We start from the raw sequence: 22,214 nt of genomic DNA on the forward strand, positions 1-22,214 counted from the left end.
GGGATGGGATGGGAGTGGGGTGGGGGGAGGTGTGTTGCTCAGTTGGTAGAACATGGCACTTGCACTGCCAGGGTTGTGGGTTTGATTCCCGGGGACACCCATATGTAAAATGTATGCACACATGACTGTAAGTCGCTTTGGATAAAAGTGTCTGCTAAATGGCATATATTATTAGCAGAAATCAGAGATGTATCATGTTGGTAAGACGGGCAGTTCTAGTCCTCCTGTTCAATGGCAAAGCAATTACAATTACAAACACCAAGCAAACCATAAACCAAAATACACTGTCCAGTTACCAACACTGCTACGGTCAAACAGTGACGCATGTCCATCCATGAAACAACCGCCCAATTCTGAATTACACCATGATAAAATGTTGCATTTACGCCCCATGACAAAATATAAAATGGTAATTATTGTTTTATTCATAAATAGTCAAGAGAACAGCTATCTGGAAATTAAATAGGGAAAGGTTTTATGTCATTAAACATAGATTTGATCTCATATCCATAGGCTACATGTATCCATATGTCATAAAATCATCCGTTCATCATATATGTAGAAGTAAAACCTTGAACCATTTGATCGCTGTCCTCTTGATCACGTGGATTTCATTCGCTAGAAACCACCACCCAGCTTAGATTTATTTTGGGGTGAGCATGTTATCTACGTTCTACACACAGTCACACACACACACACACGCAGACACACACACAGACACAAACACACACACACACACACACATTCAGAAAAGTCTAGTATTTTTAAGATAGAAAGAGACTATTGATAGAGATCCATTCTAAACAGTGTGTGTAATATTAGTAATTCAAAATGTGCCTAGCCTAAACCTAATGCTACAATATTGATGATCTGGATGTTTGGGTGAAGTAGAGACATATTAGTCATAATAAAGCTTTGATGAGCTAATTAGACACAACTACCTTTAGTGTTGATTATAGTTATTAGTATTCAGAGGGAGTGTGTGTGTACTCAGAAACAAATGTATTAAACTATTTTCTCAAGACTTCCGACTAAACTACTGTACACCCCAGCATCTGAAAGAAATCAAGTTATTACTTCTCTTTCTCCCCCTGAGCTGTAGTTCACAGTCCCCTTCTCTCTCTAAATTACTCTAATTTCCCCTCTTTTTCTCTACCCCTCTGTGTCACTATTCCTCTTTCTTTCCATCTCCTTTTCATCCCTTTCTTCCTCCCTCCTCCCCACCTCCTCCCTCCTCCCCACCTCCTCCTCCCTCCTCCCCACCTCCTCCTCCCTCCTCCTCCCTCCTCCCCATCTCCTCCTCCCCATCTCCTCCTCCCTCCTACCCACCTCCTCCTCCCTCCTCCCCACCTTCTCCTCCCCTCCTCCCCATCTCCTCCTCCCCATCTCCTCCTCCCTCCTCCCCTCCTCCCCATCTCCTCCTCCCTATCTCCCTCCTCCCCATCTCCTCCCTCCTCCCCACCTCCTCCCCATCTCCTCTTCCTTCCTCATTCCTCGTTCCTCCTCCCCACCTCCTCCTCCCTCCTTCCCACCTCCTCCCTCCTCCCCATCTCCTCCTTCCCACCTCCTCCCTCCTCCCCATCTCCTCCTCCCCATCTCCTCCTCCCTCCTAATCACCTCCTCCCCACCTCCTCCTCCCTCCTCCTCCCTCCTCCCCATCTCCTCCTCCCTCCTCCCCACCCTCCTCCCCATCTCCTCCTCCCTCCTCCCCACCCTCCTCCCCATCTCCTCCTCCCTCCTCCTCCTCCTTCACCCTCCGGTCTACCTTCTTTCCTGCCTTCCCTCCTACCTCTCTGTATCCAGTGTGAAATATTGACGCAGGGTAAATTACATGAGTATTCCATCCCAGCCTTTAAGAGCTCAGCGTTTTCTAATTATTTCTCTCCTCCTCTTGACGAGAGCAGACCAGACAACACATCACTGAGGGGTTTCATGCCTTATTAATGGACGTTGTGTTTGTCCAGATTTATTATCCGCCTTTAGAATCACACAGGGAATGGCATTGTCAGCGGGTGTGTGTGTTACTTTGTTGGCTTGACCTGAATTGAAGTCTGTTGAGTAGTTGGATGTGTGGATTGCAGTGGACCAACACTGGGGGTCAAGACACTGAGGGATGGAGCAGAGGACTTAGATTAGATTAAGAGACAGACACACACAGATGCAGAAAGATCAATAGATAGATAGATCAAGAGGAAGGGGGAGAGAGATGTCACCTGTTAAATCCACTTCAATCAGTGTAGATGAAGGGGAGGAGACAGGTTCAAGAAGGATTTTTAAGGCTTGAGACATGGATTGTGTATGTGTTCCATTCAGAGGGTGAATGGGCAAGACAAAAGATTGAAGTGCCTTTGAACGGGGTATGGTAGTAGGTGCACCGGTTTGAGTGTGTCAAGAACTACAACACTGCTGGGTTTTTCACGCTCAACAGTTTCCCGTGTGTATCAAGAATGGTCCACCACCCAAAGGACATCCAGCCAACTTGACACAACTGTGGGAAGCATTGGAGTCAACATGGGCCAGCTTTCGACACCTTGTAGAGTCCATGCCCCAACGAATTGAGGCTGTTCTGAGGGCAAAAGGGGGTGCAACTCAATATTAGGAAGGTGTTTCTAATGTTTTGTGTACTCAGTGTATATCTCCGAGGCATATGTGATTGGGTGGTTGTGTCACCCTATTCCCTGCTGACCCGGACCCCAGGCTCTGATTGGCTAATTCCTACAGGATGTACAGGATGGAGGGAGAGATTGATCACTTGGGAAAGGGTGGAGGGAGGGAAGAGAGGAGGGATGCTGCTCTCTAATCACTCTGTGGAAGCAGCACAGCAAGCAATACAGCTTCAGTACGCTCAGTCTCTCACCCAGTCACTCACTGTGTAGGGCTGGACACACACTGTCTCTCACCCAGTCACTCACTTGCGAGGGCTGGACACACACCCTGTCTCTCACCCTGTGGAGGACTGTACCGGAATTCTCTCTCTCCCTCTCTAACTCACTCACTCATTCACTCACAGACACACACCCACATACACTCATTCTTCCATACACACACACATACTTACCCAAACACACTACCCTTGGTACTTACATTCATACACTCACTCTTGCGTCTCCACATATCCACACCGCCCCTGCATATTTGCTCACTTAATAGACTAGCTCATCTTTATACAAGCATATACTTTACATGTACAGTCTCACCTGCTCTGTCTCTCTCCCAAAAACACACTGCAGGTGGTAGCTGTTCTGTATCAAACAACTACGTCTCTGTATTAAACTGATTCTTCTACACACACACACAGACACAGACACTGTCACGCTCTGACTCTGGGGACTCGTATTTGTTGAGTCAGGGTGTGTATTTTCTGTGTTGTGTTTTGCTTGTTGATTTTCTATGTTTAGATCTAGTATGTGTAGATCTATGTTGGCCGGTGTGGTTCCCAATCAGAGGCAGCTGTAGCTCGTTGTCTCTGATTGGGGCCATACTTAGGCAGCCTATTGGCACTAGTGGGTTGTGGGATCTTGTTCCGTGTAAGGTATGTTGTTTGTGTGCTACCTTGGACTTCACGTATCGTTTGTTTATTGTTGTGTCGTTGTGTTTATTCGTTAATAAACATGTATGCATATCACGCTGCGCCTTGGTCCGTCCCGTCTATAAACGATCGTGACAGAAGATCCCACCAAACGAGGACCAAGCAGTGTGCCCAGGAAGAGCGAGTAGCGATGTCACAGGTGGGCAAATTGTGGTCATGGGAGGAGATATTCGCAGGGAAAGGGCCATGGGCGAAGGTATATGCCCAGGCAGGAGAGGAACAACGGCAACACGGAAGCCGGCCGAGGAGGAGGCCCGAGAAGCAGCCCCAATAAAAAAAATTGGGGGGGCTAAAGGGGTGGTCGGGGAGCGATAGAGAAGAGCCCCGACCACTGCACCCGGTTGGGTTTCGGATTGGGTCCCTACGACCGTGGGAAGAGGAGTGGGAACAGTATTACACTGAGGAGTCGGAGGATGACGACGACGACGAGTATCTGTTCCCTAACTCGTGGGGGCTCCCGGAGGAGTCCTCACGGGAAGAGGAGTGCCGACGACGGAGACCCGAGAGGCACCCCAAGGACATTTTGGGGGGGGGGGCACACGGTGTGGACGACGAGGCAGCAGGAGGCAGTGACAGGGCAGATCTGCAAGTTAGGAGAGGAGGCCACCATGTTACGGGGGCTATTGGTTCAGAGGGAGCAGGAGTTATTAGGTCAGAGGGAGGAGCTACAGGAGGCAAAAAGGGAGAAGGAAGGTGTAGAGGCACGGCGAGAGGAGCTGGTTAGGCAGCAGAAGGAGCGGGGGTTAATAAAGGAACCCAGTCCCGCTCCTCGCACCAAGAAAGTGGTGCGCGTTGCCAGCCCGGCCCGGCCTGTTCCTGCCCCTCGCACCAAGCCAGTGGTGCGCGTCGCCAGCCCGGCCCGGCCTGTTCCTGCACCTCGCACCAAGCCAGTGGTGCGCGTCGCCAGCCCGGTCCGGCCTGTTCCTGCCCCTCGCACCAAGCCAGTGGTGCGCGTCGCCAGCCCGGCCCGGCCTGTTTCTGCCCCTCGCACCAAACCAGTGGTGCGCGTCGCCAGCCGGTCCGGCCTGTTCCTGGCCCTCGCACCAAGACAGTGGTGCGCGTCGCCAGCCCGGTCCGGCCTGTTCCTGCCCCTCGCACCAAGCCAGTGGTGCGCGTCGCCGGCCCGGCCTGTTCCTGCCCCTCGCACCAAACCAGTGGTGCGCGTCGCCAGCCCGGTCCGGCCTGTTCCTGTCCATCGCACCAAGCCAGTGGTGCGCGTCGCCAGCCCGGCCCGGCCTGTTCCTTCCCCTCGCACCAAACCAGTGGTGCGCGTCGCCAGCCCGGCCCGGCCTGTTCCTGTCCCTCGCACCAAGCCAGTGGTGCGCGTCGCCAGCCCGGTCCGGCCTGTTCCTGTCCCTCGCACCAAGCCAGTGGTGCGCGTCGCCAGCCCGGTCCGGCCTGTTCCTGCTCCTCGCACCAAGCCAGTGGTGCGTGTGTCCAGTCCGGCACGGCCCGTGCCTGTCCCACCGGTGCCTGGTCCGGCACCGGTCAGCTGCTCCACTCCGGAGCCAGAGCAGTCCACTCCACCGGTGCCTGATCCAGCTCCGGTTAGCTGCTCCACTCCGGAGCCAGAGCAATCCGCTCTACCGGGGTCCAGTCCAGCTCCGATCAGCGGCTCCACTCCGGAGCCAGAGCAGTCCGCTCCACCGGTGCCTGATCCAGCTCCGGTCAGCGGCTCCACTCCGGAGCCAGAGCAATCCGCTCCACCGGGGTCCAGTCCAGCTCCGGTCAGCGGCTCCACTCCGGAGCCAGAGCAGTCCGCTCCACCGGTGCCTGATCCAGCTCCGGTCAGCGGCTCCACTCCGGAGCCAGAGCAGTTCGCTCCACCGTCGTCGGGTCCAGCTCCAGTCAGCGGTTCCAGTCCAGACCCAGATGTCAGCCCCTCTCCAGGTTCGGGGTCTCCCACACCAGGGTTCAGACAGGGCTTGGTACTTCGTGGGAGGAAGGAGAGGGGAAGCAGCGCGCCGAGGTCCAGACCAGACCAGGGGCGCAACAGGGAGGTGGAGAGTAAGTGGTGGTCACGCCCGGAGCCGGATCCGCCTCCGAGGCGGAATGCCCACCCGGCCCCTACCCTGTTATGTTTATGTTGTGCGGTCGGAGTCCGCACCTTTGGGGGAGGGGTACTGTCACGCCCTGACTCTGGGGACTCGTATTTGTTGAGTCAGGGTGTGTATTTTCTGTGTTGTGTTTTGCTATGTTGATTTTCTATGTTTAGATCTAGTATGTGTAGATCTATGTTGGCCGGTGTGGTTCCCAATCAGAGGCAGCTGTAGCTCGTTGTCTCTGATTGGGGACCATACTTAGGCAGCCTATTGGCACTAGTGGGTTGTGGGATCTTGTTCCGTGTAAGGTACAGTGGGGAAAAAAAGTATTTAGTCAGCCACCAATTGTGCAAGTTCTCCCACTTAAAAAGATGAGAGAGGCCTGTAATTTTCATCATAGGTACACGTCAACTATGACAGACAAAATGAGGAAAAAAAATCCAGAAAATCACATTGTAGGATTTTTTATGAATTTATTTGCAAATTATGGTGGAAAATAAGTATTTGGTCACCTACAAACAAGCAAGATTTCTGGCTCTCACAGACCTGTAACAACTTCTTTAAGAGGCTCCTCTGTCCTCCACTCGTTACCTGTATTAATGGCACCTGTTTGAACTTGTTATCAGTATAAAATACACCTGTCCACAACCTCAAACAGTCACACTCCAAACTCCACTATGGCCAAGACCAAAGAGCTGTCAAAGGACACCAGAAACAAAATTGTAGACCTGCACCAGGCTGGGAAGACTGAATCTGCAATAGGTAAGCAGCTTGGTTTGAAGAAATCAACTGTGGGAGCAATTATTAGGAAATGGAAGACATACAAGACCACTGATAATCTCCCTCGATCTGGGGCTCCACGCAAGATCTCACCCCGTGGGGTCAAAATGATCATAAGAACGGTGAGCAAAAATCCCAGAACCATACGGGGGGACCTAGTGAATGACCTGCAGAGAGCTGGGACCAAAGTAACAAAGCCTACCATCAGTAACACACCATGCCGCCAGGGACACAAATCCTGCAGTGCAAGACGTGTCCCCCTGCTTAAGCCAGTACATGTCCAGGCCCATCTGAAGTTTGCTAGAGTGCATTTGGATGATCCAGAAGAGGATTGAGAGAATGTCATATGGTCAGAACTTTTTGGTAAAAACTCAACTCGTCGTGTTTGGATGACAAAGAATGCTGAGTTGCATCCAAAGAACACCATACCTACTGTGAAGCATGGGGTGGAAACATCATGCTTTGGGGCTGTTTTTCTGCAAAGGGACCAGGACGACTGATCCGTGTAAAGGAAAGAATGAATGGGGCCATGTATCGTGAGATTTTGAGTGGAAACCTCCTTCCATCAGCAAGGGCATTGAAGATGAAACGTGGCTGGGTCTTTCAGCATGACAATGATCCCAAACACACCGCCCGGGCAACGAAGGAGTGGCTTCGTAAGAAGCATTTCAAGGTCCTGGAGTGGCCTAGCCAGTCTCCAGATCTCAACCCCATACAAAATCATTGGAGGGAGTTGAAAGTCCGTGTTGCCCAGCGACAGCCCCAAAACATCACTGCTCTAGAGGAGATCTGCATGGAGGAATGGGCCAAAATACCAGCAACAGTGTGTGAAAACCTTCTGAAGACTTACAGAAAACGTTTGACCTGTGTCATTGCCAACAAAGGGTATATAACAAAGTATTGAGAAACTTTTGTTGTTGACCAAATACTTATTTTCCACCATAATTTGCAAATAAATTCATTAAAAATCCTACAATGTGATTTTCTGAAAAACAAAATCTCATTTTGTCTGTCATAGTTGACGTGTACCTATGATGAAAATTACAGGCCTCTCTCATCTTTTTAAGTGGGAGAACTTGCACAATTGGTGGCTGACTAAATACTTTTTTCCCCCACTGTATGTTGTTTGTGTGCTACCTTGGACTTCACGTATCGTTTGTTTATTGTTTTGTCATTGTGTTTATTCGTTAATAAACATGTATGCATATCACGCTGCGCCTTGGTCCGTCCCGTCTATAAACGATCGTGACAGACACACACACACACACACACACTCACACCTCTCATCTGTGCAGTGCCCTGGTTTTGGAGAGGTGTACAGGTTTGTCAGTAGCACTTTATTTTATTTTAACTTACCGTATATATCTACTTAGAGTACATGGTAGTAACCAATGTGTTGAATTCTGCTAAATGTGTAAAAACTAGTGGAAACTGGACTGTAAAATGCAGTGCTAGCGGACTGTCAGTCCATGTTGGTGTCAGTGGTGAGTGGAGATGTTGTTGTCAACTCCAGACACATCTGACTTCTGGTTGCATAATTCTATAGTAGGGAGGTCACCTTGATGGGCCGGGACCCACGGCAACTTTTTCCAGGGTTATAGTTAGGTCAGCCACTGCAGGCGGGTGGATAAATGAGCTCAGGGCTCCCATCATCCCCTAGGGCCTGAGGCTGGGAGAGGGGTCAGGTGTACGCTTCCGCATTGTCTCCGTGCTGCTGTGCTGTTTGCTGCTACTTGGCTACCTGCCAAACTATTCACGTTTTACTTTTAATAAACGTTTAATCAATCTCTGTGTTCAACAAATTTACCAACTTTTTAGTTTTGTCCTCACTCATCTTTTTTCGTTAAACTTTTTCACCCCGGACGTTTTATCCCGAGACAGAAGAGTCATTTTCCTGTGCGTTTTTGCTGCCAACTTTACTTTATTTTTCCTTTTTTCCATCGCAACTTTTTTCCCTCATTCAACTTTTTCACTCCGGACGCTTTATCTGGACATGGTTCGTCAACATCTTCAACAGCCGAAGCTAAGTAGTAACATTAACATGATGTCTTCTAATTGCAGTCGCTGTACTCATAATATACAGGAGAACGATCGCCTTACGGCGAGAATAGCTGTGCTACAAGCCCAGCTTCAGACGCAATCGTTAGGCAAGGGTAATTTCAGTGTAGGAAAGGAAGAAACAGCGTCTGTGCCACCAGTAAGTACAGATAGTAACGTTAGTATAAATCCCCCCGCACAGTCCCCGCAGCCGGACAACTTTCTCATGGCTTCTGGAGGGAAATACTGTTGGAATGATCAACCGGTGTCGCTCATTCAGCCGACAGAAACTTTCAACCGGTTTTCCCCATTATGTAGCGAGTCGGAGTCTGAGTCTGAGTCTTCTCTTGTCTCTACTCCTCCCGTTACGGGGTCTGAGACGCCGAAGGCTCCCACCATTAGCTCTGACAAATTGAAAACCCTAGTCATTGGCGACTCCATTACCCGCAGTATTAGACTTAAAACGAATCACCCAGCGATCATACACTGTTTACCAGGGGGCAGGGCTACCGACGTTAAGGCTAATCTAAAGATGGTGCTGGCTAAAGCTAAAACTGGCGAGTGTAGAGAGTATAGAGATATTGTTATCCACGTCGGCACCAACGATGTTAGGATGAAACAGTCAGAGGTCACCAAGTGCAACATAGCTTCAGCGTGTAAATTAGCTAGAAAGATGTGTCGGCATCGAGTAATTGTCTCTGGCCCCCTCCCAGTTAGGGGGAGTGACGAGCTCTACAGCAGAGTCTCAGCACTCAATCGCTGGTTGAAAACTGTTTTCTGCCCCTCCCAAAAGATAGAATTTGTAGATAATTGGCCCTCTTTCTGGGACTCACCCACAAACAGGACCAAGCCTGACCTGCTGATGAGGGACGGACTCCATCCTAGCTGGAGGGGTGCTCTCATCTTATCTACCAACATAGATAGGGCTCTAACTCCTCTAGCCCCACAGTGAAATAGGGTGCAGGCCAGGCAGCAGGCTGTTAGCCAACCTGCCAGCTTAGTGGAGTCTGCCAATAGCACAGTCAGTGTAGTCAGCTCAGCCATACCCATTGAGACTGTGTCTGTGCCTCGACCTAGGTTGGGCAAAACTAAACATGGCGGTGTTCACCTTAGCAATCTTATTAGGATAAAGACCTCCTCCATTCCTGCCATTATTGAAAGAGATCGTGATACCTCACATCTCAAAATAGGGTTACTTAATGTTAGATCCCTCACTTCAAAGGCAGTCATAGTCAATGAACTAATCACTGATCATAATCGTGATGTGATTGGCCTGACTGAAACATGGCTTAAGCCTGATGAATTTGCTGTGTTAAATGAGGCCTCACCTCCTGGTTACACTAGTGACCATATTCCCCGTGCATCCCGCAAAGGCGGAGGTGTTGCTAACATTTACGATAGCAAATTTCAATTTACAAAAAAAAAATGGCGTTTTCGTCTTTTGAGCTTCTAGTCATGAAATCTATGCAGCCTACTCAATCACTTTTTATAGCTACTGTTTACAGGCCTCCTGGGCCATATACAGCGTTCCTCTCTGAGTTTCCTGAATTCCTATCAGACCTTGTAGTCATAGCAGATCATATTCTAATTTTTGGTGATTTTAATATTCACATGGAGAAGTCCACAGACCCACTCCAAAAGTCTTTCGGAGCCATCATCGACTCAGTGGGTTTTGTCCAACATGTCTCTGGACCTACTCACTGCCACAGTCATACTCTGGACCTAGTTTTGTCCCATGGAATAAATGTTGTAGATCTTAATGTTTTTCCACAAAATCCTGGACTATCGGACCACCATTTTATTACGTTTGCAATCGCAACAAATAATCTGCTCAGACCCCAACCAAGGAGCATCAAAAGTCGTGCTATAAATTCTCAGACAACACAAAAATTCCTTGATGCCCTTCCAGACTCCTTCTGCCTACCCAAGGACGTCAGAGGACAAAAATCAGTTAACCACTTAACTGAGGAACTCAATTTAACCTTGCGCAATACCCTAGATGCAGTTGCACCCCTAAAAACGAAAAACATTTGTCATAAGAAACTAGCTCCCTGGTATACAGAAAATACCCGAGCTTTGAAGCAAGCTTCCAGGAAATTGGAACGGAAATGGCGCCACACCAAACTGGAAGTCTTCCGACTAGCTTGGAAAGACAGTACCGTGCAGTACCGAAGAGCCCTCACTGCTGCTCGATCATCCTACTTTTCCAACTTAATCGAGGAAAATAAGAACAATCCAAAATTTCTTTTTGATACTGTTGCAAAGCTAACTAAAAAGCAGCATTCCCCAAGAGAGGATGGCTTTCACTTCAGCAGTAATAAATTCATGAACTTCTTTGAGGAAAAGATCATGACCATTAGAAAGCAAATTACGGACTCCTCTTTGAATCTGCGTATTCCTCCAGGGCTTAGCTGTCCTGGATCTGCACAGACTCTGCGAGGGCCTGGGATCGGGAGAGACACTTAAGTGTTTTAGTACTATATCTCTTGACACAATGATGAAAATAATCATGGCCTCTAAACCTTCAAGCTGCATACTGGATCCTATTCCTACTAAACTGCTGAAGGAGCTGCTTCCTGTGCTTGGCCCTCCTATGTTGAACATAATAAACAGCTCTCTATCCACCGGATGTGTACCAAACTCACTAAAAGTGGCAGTGATAAAGCCTCTCTTGAAAAAGCCAAACCTTGACCCGGAAAATATAAAAAACTATCGGCCTATATCGAATCTTCCATTCCTCTCAAAAATTTTAGAAAAAGCTGTTGCGCAGCAACTCACTGCCTTTCTGAAGACAAACAATGTATACGAAATGCTTCAGTCTGGTTTTAGACCCCATCATAGCACTGAGACTGCACTTGTGAAGGTGGTAAATGACCTTTTAATGGCGTCAGACCGAGGCTCTGCATCTGTCCTCGTGCTACTAGACCTTAGTGCTGCCTTTGACACTATCGATCACCACATTCTTTTGGAGAGACTGGAAACCCAAATTGGTCTACACGGACAAGTTCTGGCCTGGTTTAGATCTTACCTGTCGGAAAGATATCAGTTTGTCTCTGTGAATGGTCTGTCCTCCGACAAATCAACTGTACATTTCGGTGTTCCTCAAGGTTCCGTTTTAGGACCACTATTGTTTTCACTATATATTTTACCTCTTGGGGATGTTATTCGAAAACATAATGTTAACTTTCACTGCTATGCGGATGACACACAGCTGTACATTTCAATGAAACATGGTGAAGCCCCAAAATTGCCCTCGCTAGAAGCCTGTGTTTCAGACATAAGGAAGTGGATGGCTGAAAACTTTCTACTTTTAAACTCGGACAAAACAGAGATGCTTGTTCTAGGTCCCAAGAAACAAAGAGATCTTCTGTTAAATCTGACAATTCATCTTGATGGTTGTAAAGTCGTCTCAAATAAAACTGTGAAGGACCTCGGCGTTACTCTTGACCCTGATCTCTCTTTTGACGAACATATCAAGACTGTTTCAAGGACAGCTTTTTTCCATCTACGTAACATTGCAAAAATCAGAAATTTTCTGTCCAAAAATGATGCAGAAAAATTAATCCATGCATTTGTTACTTCTAGGTTAGACTACTGCAATGCTCTACTTTCCGGCTACCCGGATAAAGCACTAAATAAACTTCAGTTAGTGCTAAATACGGCTGCTAGAATCCTGACTAGAACCAAGAAATTTGATCATATTACTCCAGTGCTAGCTTCCCTACACTGGCTTCCTGTTAAGGCAAGGGCTGATTTCAAGGTTTTACTGTTAACCTATAAAGCGTTACATGGGCTTGCTCCTACCTATCTTTCCGAGTTGGTCCTGCCGTACATACCAATACGTACGCTACGGTCACAAGACGCAGGCCTCCTAATTGTCCCTAGAATTTCTAAGCAAACAGCAGGAGGCAGGGCTTTCTCCTATAGATCTCCATTTTTATGGAACAGTTTGCCTACCCATGTGAGAGACGCAGACTCGGTCTCAACCTTTAAGTCTTTACTGAAGACTTATCTCTTCAGTAGGTCATATGATTGAGTGTAGTCTGGCCCAGGAGTGTGAAGGTGAACGGAAAGGCTCTGGAGCAACGAACAGCCCTTGCTGTCTCTGCCAGGCCGGTTCCCCTCTCTCCACTGGGGTTCTCTGCCTCTAACCCTGTTACAGGGGCTGAGTCACTGGCTTGCTGGTGCTCTTTCATGCCGTCCCTAGGAGGGGTGCGTCACTTGAGTGGGTTGAGTTACTGACGTGATCTTCCTGTCTGGGTTGGCGCCCCCCCTTGGTTTGTGCTGTGGTGGAGACCTCTGTGGGCTATACTCGGCCTTGTCTCAGGATTGTAAGTTGGTGGTTGAGGATATCCCTCTGGTGGTGCGGGGGCTGTGCTTTGGCAGAGTGGGTGGGGTTATATCCTTCCTGTTTGGCCCTGTCCGGGGGTTTCTTCGGATGGGGCCACAGTGTCTCCGGACCGCTCCTGTCTCAGCCTCCAGTATTTATGCTGCAGTAGTTTATGTGTCGGGGGCTGGGGTTAGTTGGTTATACCTGGAGTACTTCTCCTGTCTTATCCAGTGTCCTGTGTGAATTTAAGTATGCTCTCTCTAATTCTCTCGTTCTCTCTTTCTCTCTGAGAACCTGAGCCCTAGGACCATACGTCAGGACTACCGGGCATGCTGACACCTTGCTGTCCCCAGTCCGCCTGGCCTTGCTGCTATTCCAGTTTCAACTGTTCTGCCTGCGGTTACGAAACCCCTACCTGTCCCAGACCTGCTGTTTTCAACTCTTAATGATCGGCTATGAAAAGCCAACTGAGAGACCTGAGCCCTAGGACCATACGTCGGGACTACCGGCCGTGGTGACTCCTTGCTGTCCCCAGTCCGCCTGGCCTTGCTGCTATTCCAGTTTCAACTGTTCTGCCTGCGGTTATGGAACCCCCTACCTGTCCCAGACCTGCTGTTTTCAACTCTTAATGATCGGCTATGAAAAGCCAACTGAGATTTATTCCTGATTATTATTTGACCATGCTTGTCACTTATGAACATTTTTGAACATCTTGGCATGGTTCTGTTATAATCTCCACCCGGCACAGCCAGAAGAGGACTGGCCACCCCTCATAGCCTGGTTCCTCTCTAGGTTTCTTCCTAGGTTTTGGCCTTTCTAGGGAGTTTTTCCTAGCCACCGTGCTTCTACACCTGCATTACTAGCTGTTTGGGGTTTTAGGCTGGGTTTCTGTAAAGCACTTCGAGATATTAGCTGATGTAAGAAGGGCTATATAAAATAAAATTGATTGATGATTGATAGATGGAGAGAAATTGATAAACACAGGCACACTAAATACACACTTTTATTACACTAAGGTCACACATAATCCCTATTCACACGGGGACTAGTATTACTATAGAACATGGGTGTCAAACCCATTCCACGGAGGGCAGAGTGTCTGCGGGTTTTTGGTTTTTCCATGTAATTATTACCCCAGCATGTCCGTTTTTCCAGTGGACGATTCAGACGGGATCAGTTTGGCCAAACTGCACCTGTAATAATTTTTTTCCTCATTCAAAATTGACCGTTTTGACAGAAGCCTTGAGGCTCTTCTAGGTGTGACGAGATTTCAAATGTCTAGGGATACCCTGATATTGACCCAATGGCCTTCAGTTCGGAGAAAGTAATAATGCATATCAATAAGAACCATGAACTGTAACCTATGCAGACATTTAATTAACTGACATATTTGGCAATTTATCAATTCATTGGCACAATATCGTCCACTTCATCTTTTAAAAGAGAAGTATGGCTCTAGGAAAGTTGATTTGTGACAAAACTGATAATTAATCTGTAGGCTACGTGTATAGCACTTTGTTTTAAGCATCAATTTGTTCCCATGTTCTTACCCAAACTGGATGCAGCACCTGTTAAACTCTGTAATATCCCTCAAAAAACAGGGATGATGATTCGCACGGGACAGGTGTTATCAGTGGACCTGGGAGTTTGACCAAAAACACTAGGTTTTTGGGGCTGGGAAAATAATCTTCCTGCCAAGTAAAAATGACTGACATGGCAGATTCGGACAGGACTAAAATTACGAATGTGGTGATTTGTGCTCGTGCACATAATTACATTACCTGAGCTCCCCCAGTAAAACGTATCCTTTCCAAATTGGGCTATACACACACCTTTTGACATTGACACACACACACACACTCAGCACTGTAGAACTCTCTCAGATTTTCAGGCCCACCCGGCACATTTTTACATTTTAGTCATTTAGCAGACGCTCTTATCCAGAGCGACTTACAGTTAGTGAGTGCATACATTTTTCATACTGGCCCCCCGTGGGAATCGAACCCACAACCCTGGCGTTGCAAACGCCATGCTCTACCAACTGAGCTACACGGGCCCCTGTATCCAAACTGTAGCCATCATCACTCCCATTTTGTCACTGTGTTCAGTTTGACCGCTATGTGGCCATGACATGGACAAGTGTTTTATTTGTAGTATGAGTGTACTGTGTGTCATTGGGTTTGTATTTCAAGTTATTTACTGTCATTTAGACGTTGTGCTTGTCTGTAGCGTTTGTGTGCGGCCGTGCATACAAGTCTTTTTGGTGTGTGTTTGCAGTGTAAGTGTGTTGATCTGTTTCCTGTCCCTCTCCTCTCAGGATGACTTCGACGTGGATGATGACATGACCATCAGAGAGGTGAGACCCTATTACACACTTTCTCTCCCTCTTTCTCCCTTTTCTCTCCCTTTTCTCTCAGTATGCTACAGTGTATTGATTGGGTATCAGGGGAATAATAAGTCACTGTGTATGAATAGCCTTATCAAAGCTGGAATCTCTATGGGCATCTATTATCTCTGCACCAGAGACCACAGCTAGACACTGTGTAGCCAAATAAAACAGGAAGCAACCTAGCCTTAACCCTCTAAAGTCAATGTCCGCGCCCCCTGCGGTGAAAGGTGACAGAGCTAGAGCGGTGTTTGTCAGACCATAAGACATCCCGAAAATCGGTCTTCTCACATAATTGTCTGTGGCGTCCGAACGGTTTGGCCTACAAACTATTATGACCCCTCTATGGAAAGAGGAGACTCTACGACCCCCACAAGCGTCTTGGGACTCGTTGGAAGTCGATACAGCCAAGCTGCCAACTTCTGTCTGTAGTGTCCAAACAGTATGGGCTACACACTAATATGACCCGGGGCAATGTGTGTATACGGCGAATATAGATGGCGAACCGACAGTGCCCCGAAGCTCTGTCTAAAACGCTAATACGTCTATATGTACAGTACCAGTCAACAGTTTGGACACACCTACTCATTCAAGGGATTTTCTTAATTTTTTACTATTTTCTACATCGTAGAATAATAGTGAAGACATCAAAACTATGATATAACACATAGGCAAAGCTGTCATCAAGGCAAAGGGTGACTATTTGAAGAATCTGAAATATAAAATATATTTTGATTTGTTGAACACTTTTTTGGTTACTACATGATTCCATATGTGTTATTTCATAGTTTTGATGTCTTCACTATTATTCTACAATGTAAAAAATAGTAAAAATAAAGAAAAACCCTTGAATGAGTAGGTGTGTCCAAACTTTTGACTGGTAGTGTATATATACCGTCTATTGAATGGGGTAGGAGAGGGATTGAGATTAGTGTTGGGGTTTGCAAAGTTATTTGGTTGATATTAGGAACAATTGGATTTTAGATTAAAGCTGAAATGCTTGGTGGTACGTCAATTTAAATAGTCTGAAATGTTTCCACTGATAAGCGCTTTAACTGTTTTATTCTCACCTTTGTTCTGAACATTATTCCATAATCTCTTTAATCTCAGGTGTTTCCCTTTCAACTGATACCATGCTTATTATGCATATCACTCTCATATTTGCTATGCTATTAGCATTTACATTTGAGGAAGCCCATATAGGTAACAATCACTGGAGTTTAAGGCGTTAATTTATACATTATTCCAAAAGGAATGTTTTTGTCTTCTGAAATATTAATGAATGCCTTACTGAATTAAAGATAAAAGCCATATCCATTCTTTCATCACCATGGATGTAAAGACCAATTAAGTATTCTATGTGTCTAAGAGGGTTTGAGTACTTCTATAATGTTTCTCTCCACTCTCCTCTTCATCCTCCTCTTCCTCGGGTTTGCAGATTGCAGAGTGGGAGGAGAACCAGCTTGACGAGCAGGTGAACTTTGACAACTGCAAGATCGACCCCGCCCCCTTCCAACTGGTGGAGCGCACCTCACTACATAAGGTCTGTCTGTCTGTCTGTCTGTCTGTCTGTCTGTCTGTTATACTGCTCAGTACAACCCCCTTTTGACTAAATAGCTCCAGAATTAATATTGTACAATGAGTATTGTAGATGGATAGTCCAGTGTTAATTCTCTTATAACCACTGCATTGCAAGCGCATGTGCACACACACACACACACACACACACAGGGGAGGCTTTTGAGCAGTGTTGATTTAGTTTTCCTACTGCGACACACACTCACATAGACACACACACACTCACATACATACACACTACAGAGCGTTTTTACACACACACACTCTCATTCTCACTTGCCTGGCAGGCCTAATGTCCTCCATTCATAATGCCCCCCCCCACCCCCCACCCCCTCTTCTCCCCTCCTCAACTCCCTGCTCTGTGTGCCTGCTGTTTAAACATTTAAGAGTGGGATTTTGCACCAATCCATCAAGCTCTCCCCTCCCCCAACCTCCCTCATCGCACACTGCCAACACCCAATAACACATACAATCTCCCTCCACATATTAGTGTGTGCATTAGAGCTGGGAAGATAAACCGAAAAGGATCGAAACCGACCATATCGATCACTTATCACAGGCATTTTGCTGATGTCGTTCATTACGATAAGTAGCCTATACTAGAGAAATGTGAAGTTTATAATTAAATACGTTTGCTAATATGGGTGATTGTTAATGGGACAATTGATGGTAGTACATCCATCAAACTAGTCAGTGGTGTAAAGTACTTAAGTTGTTTTTTGGGGTATCTGTACATTACTTTACTATTTTATATTTTTGACAACTTTTACTTCACTACATTCCTAAAGAAAATAATGTACTTTTTACTCCATACCTTTTCCCTGACACCCAGATGTACTCGTTACATTTTCAATGCTTAGCAGGACAGGAAAATGGTCCAATTCACACACTTATCAAGAGAACATTCCTGGTCATCTCTACTGCCTCTGATCTGGCGGACTCACTAAACACAAATGCTTCGTTTGTAAATGATGTCTGAGTGTTTGAGTGTGCCCCTGGCTATCTGTAAAAAAATATATTATAATAATTGAAATTATGTATACTTTTGATACTTAAGTATATTTAAAACCAAATACTTTTAGAGTTTTACTCAAGTAGGATTTTACTGGGTGACTTTCACTTTTACTTGAGTCTATTAAGGTATCTTTACTTTTACTCAAGTATGAAAATTGATTGCTTTTTCCACCACTGAAACTAGTAGTAGTAGTTTAAAGGCCCAGTGCAGTCAAAAACATTGTATTTATATATACATATTATGAGGTTGGAATAATACTTTGTGTTAGAAAACACAGCCTGAAATTTCAGCCTGTTTTGGTGGGATAGAGTTTTGGCCTTCCTGCCAATAACAGCTAGTTTTCAGTTTTCCCTCCCAGACAATCCTAGCAAAAAAATTCTCCTTGCTAAGAAGCTATTTTTTGTTTATTTTTGACAATTTTAATTGAAAACAATCACAGTAAGGTACCTAATTGTTACCCAGAAGTTATTTGATATTGAGATTTTAAAAAACAGCTGCATTGGACCTTTTAAATATCTTTTTTTTTTTTTTACTGTGGTACACATTCTCATAAACCTATCGTTCTATTTATCGTTTTTGCATCAATTCAGACAATTTATTGCTTGATGGATTTTTGTCCTGTGTGTGTGTGTGTGTGTGTGTGTGTGTGTGTGTGTGTGTGTGTGTAGGTGTGTGTGTGTAGGCGTGTGTATCTAATGGACACTCATGTTTGTTCTCTTGCATCTGTCAGTCTGGGTGATGTGTGTTCCATGCTGCAGTATGTTTGTGTTTGTTTGTTTCCTGGTACATTGTAATGGAAAACTCCCATTGCATGAAATATTTAAATGACTAAGGTTGTTCTATTCCCTGTGATTTGGGTTTAGGCTCAAGCTGCTGTCTGTGTGGTTCACTTGACGTTCTAGCAGTTTACAATATCAGTAGGGATGTTGTACCTTTCCCAACAATCTAGCTCAGTGGTGCTCAAACACCTGATTACACTAATCAAGGTGATTACTTTTGATTACTTGCTGATTACTTAATTAGTTGAATGAGGAAGGAGCCTGCACACCATGCAGCTCTCCAGTGACCACTGAGCTGACTGTTCTAACTGCTGTAGTTTAATAGCTGCTCTAAGATTTTCACAGGAGGCTATGTCTCTAAAGGAATGTCAAAAGGGAATCTATGGTTGGTTGTGTTCTAGCGGTTTAAGGCGTTCGTTCCAACTGTTCTAGACATTGATTCTAACAGTTCTAGCTGTTGGTTATAAGTGTTCTAAATATTGGTTCTAAGTGTTCTAGCAGTTGGTTTCTAAGTGTATTGTTCTCTTGTCCCCAGACCCACACCATCTTTTCTCTGCTTGGGTTGGACCATGCCTATGTCACCAGCATCGGACGACTCATCGGAGTGGTCTCCCTGAAAGAGGTGAGTGACACGGATCACCTGGAGTTGACCACATCAACATGACACTGTCGCATTATCATCATCATCAATTACAGCATCATGACAGCCACCATCGTCATAACAATGTCCATCATCTTCCTCACTGTCACAATCATCTGCATAACGTAACGTTATGACTATAACTACTGTTCCCTGAAGGATGGAAACGAGGTACAACATACTATGGGGGTAGTCGCACTCTTGTGACTTCGGTTGAAGGAACTAAAATCAGGCCTGACAAGGCCAATGAAATCTGCGCCTCGCTGGAAGCCCCGCCTTCCACAGGTGATATGCGTGAGGCTCGGATTCATTCCTTCAATTGAATACCGCTCTTCACAAAGGCCAGGAACGTACGGTGTGGGGCCAAACAGGTGTTTTACCTCGTTTCCCTTCTTCAGGGAACAGTACTTATAGTCATAACCAATGTTCCCTCACATTTTCTGGGGACGGAAACTTGAACATTGAGAATTTTGTGCATCTTCCGGCGCAGTTTTAGACAGTAGCCAATAGGCTATTGTGGCTATTTGAGCATAATGTAGGCCTACCAACAAAACCAATGGAGCAAATCCCATATTATTTTCACATGGAAATAGCTTCTATGATATAGCCTACAGTAGCCTATATATGGTGTTCAATGCAGGCCTACATTGCATGAGACTTTTAAAAACGTTTTTACATTATTATTTTTTACTTGGCCTGTAACACCATGGGCCAAATAGGAGACTGTAAATTGCATTGTATGATGCAAAAAACACTTTAAAAAATATAATTTATTATTATTACCATACAGATAATTATTATTACCATACCCTTACCCCACTGCCTATTGGCTTATTTGCATATTCAAGCCTGTCTCAAAATACAACACTGCCCCTTTAATTAAGACATAAGCTTTTTACCTGACTGGTTTTTCAAAGACAGCTGAAATGTAGCCTACACGTTTTGTGCTCTTGTAGGAAGCAGTAATTCCCCATTGCTGACCAATAAAGCTGGACTAATAACTGGCTAACTAGCAAAGAATATCAACAAATGCGCACACGTGCGGCTCTGATCTGGACTGAAAAGCGCATTCACTCGCGGGTGATTGAAAGACCGCTAGTGGCCTACCGCTGCCAATAGAATTCTACTCCGTTGCGCTCTGTCTCTGCCTACAACAAAATCACAGACTCAATCTTGCAAAGTTAGATTTGTTTTGGTTTGTTGCATTGAAAAGGGGCTTGATATAATGTTGATTCGATCACAGAAAAAACTTGCGTTTCTGCCCGGCATGGCATTTTTTCTGTGCAGCAGTCCTGGAGGAAGTGCGCAGCCGCTCACGCGCGCACCTTAGAGGGAACATTGGTCATAACGTTACATTACCTTTCAGTCAGTCAACTTCGGTACAACATACTGTGGGGAAATGGAATCTTGCCCCATCAGACCCCAACGGATTTCATTGGCCCTGTCAGCCATGATTTTAGTTCCTTCAACCGAAGTCATGAGAGTACAACTCCCCCCATGGTACGCCAATAGTATGTGGACACCTGCTCGTCGAACATCTCATTCCAAAATCATGGGGATTAATATGGAGTTGGTCCTCCCTTTGCTGCTATAACAGCCTCCACTCTTCTGGGAAGGCTTTCCACTAGATGTTGGAACATTGCTGTGGGGACTTGCTTCCATTCAGCCATGAGCATTAGTGAGGTTAGGCACTGATGTTGGGCGATTAAGCCTGGCTCCCACTCGGCGTTCCAATTCATCCCAAAGTTGTTCGATGGGGTAGAGGTCAGGGCTCTGTGCAGGCCAGTCAAGTTCTTCCACACCAATCTCGACAAACCATTTCTGTATGGATCTCGCTTTGTGCACAGGGGCATTGTCATGCTGAAACAGGAAAGGGCCTTCCCCAAACTGTTGCCACAAAGTTGGAAGCACAGAATCGTCTAGAATGTCATTGTATACTGTAGCGTTACGTTTTCCCTTCACTGGAACTAAGGGGCCTAGTTCAAACCATGAAAAACAGCCCCAGACCATTATTCCTCCTCCACCAAACTTTACAGTTGGCACTATGCATTCAGGCAGGTAGCATTCTCCTGGCATCCGCCAGATTCGTCCGTCGGACTGCCAGGTGGTGAAGCATGATTCATCATTCCAGAGAACGCGTTTCCACTGTTCCAGAGTCCAATTGCGGCGAGCTTTACACCACTCAAGCCGACGCTTGGCATTGCGTGTGGTCATCTTAGGCTTGTGTGCGGCTGCTCGGCCATGGTAATCCATTTCATGAAGCTCCCAACGAACAGTTCTTGTGCTGACGTTGCTTCCAAAGGCAGTTTGGAATCCGGTAGTGAGTGTTGCAACTGAGGACAGATTATTTTTACACGCTTCAGCATTCGGCGGTCCCATTCTGTGAGTTTGTGTGGCCTACCACTTCACTGCTGAGCCGTTGTTGCTCCTAGACGTTTCCACTTCACAATAACAGCACTTACAGTTTACCGGAGTAGCTCTAGCAGGGCAGTAATTTGACGAACTGACTTGTTGGAAAGGTGTCATCCTATGACGGTGCCATGTTGAAAGTCACTGGAGATTGCATGGCTGTGTGCTCGATTTTATACACCTGTCAGCAACGGATGTGGCTGAAATAGCCGAATCTACTAATTTGAAAGACTGTCCACATACTTTTGGCCATGTCGTGTATGTTGAACCGAAGTTGACTGACTCAAAGGGAACTGTCACCACCATCACACACACAGTCCACATTAATGAGCTCCTCTCTTTCTGGCCCTTCAATTGGTGACAGACAGTGAGACAAATTACTGGTTAATGTTCCTTGCAGTCTCTCCTCTGTCTCTTTTTTTTCTCTCTCTCTCTCTCTCTCTCTCTCTCTCTCTCTCTCTCTCTCTCTCTCTCTCTCTCTCTCTCTCTCTCTCTTGCTCTTTTCACAAACAAAACAGGCAGAAACACTCTGTCTTTGTAAAATGGGAGATTTTTGCTAAGCACAGTGTTGTTCCACTGGCTGACATTTAGGCCTTTTATTTGGTATTAGACAAGCAGACAAAAACAGC

General features: G+C 46.2%; 1 protein-coding gene across 1 annotated transcript in view; it reads left to right on the forward strand.

Annotated features, from left to right (window-relative positions):
- Positions 1–22,214, forward strand: part of LOC121566879 (chloride channel protein 2-like) — a 169,172-nt gene that overhangs the window by 144,457 nt on the left and 2,501 nt on the right. Inside the window, 3 exon segments of the mRNA XM_045216188.1 lie at positions 15,096–15,134; positions 16,603–16,707; positions 19,072–19,158. Of these exon segments, the coding sequence (XP_045072123.1) occupies positions 15,096–15,134; positions 16,603–16,707; positions 19,072–19,158 (231 nt within the window).

The sequence above is a fragment of the Coregonus clupeaformis genome, chromosome 5 (genome assembly GCF_020615455.1).
Source record: "Coregonus clupeaformis isolate EN_2021a chromosome 5, ASM2061545v1, whole genome shotgun sequence".
NCBI lineage: Eukaryota > Metazoa > Chordata > Actinopteri > Salmoniformes > Salmonidae > Coregonus > Coregonus clupeaformis.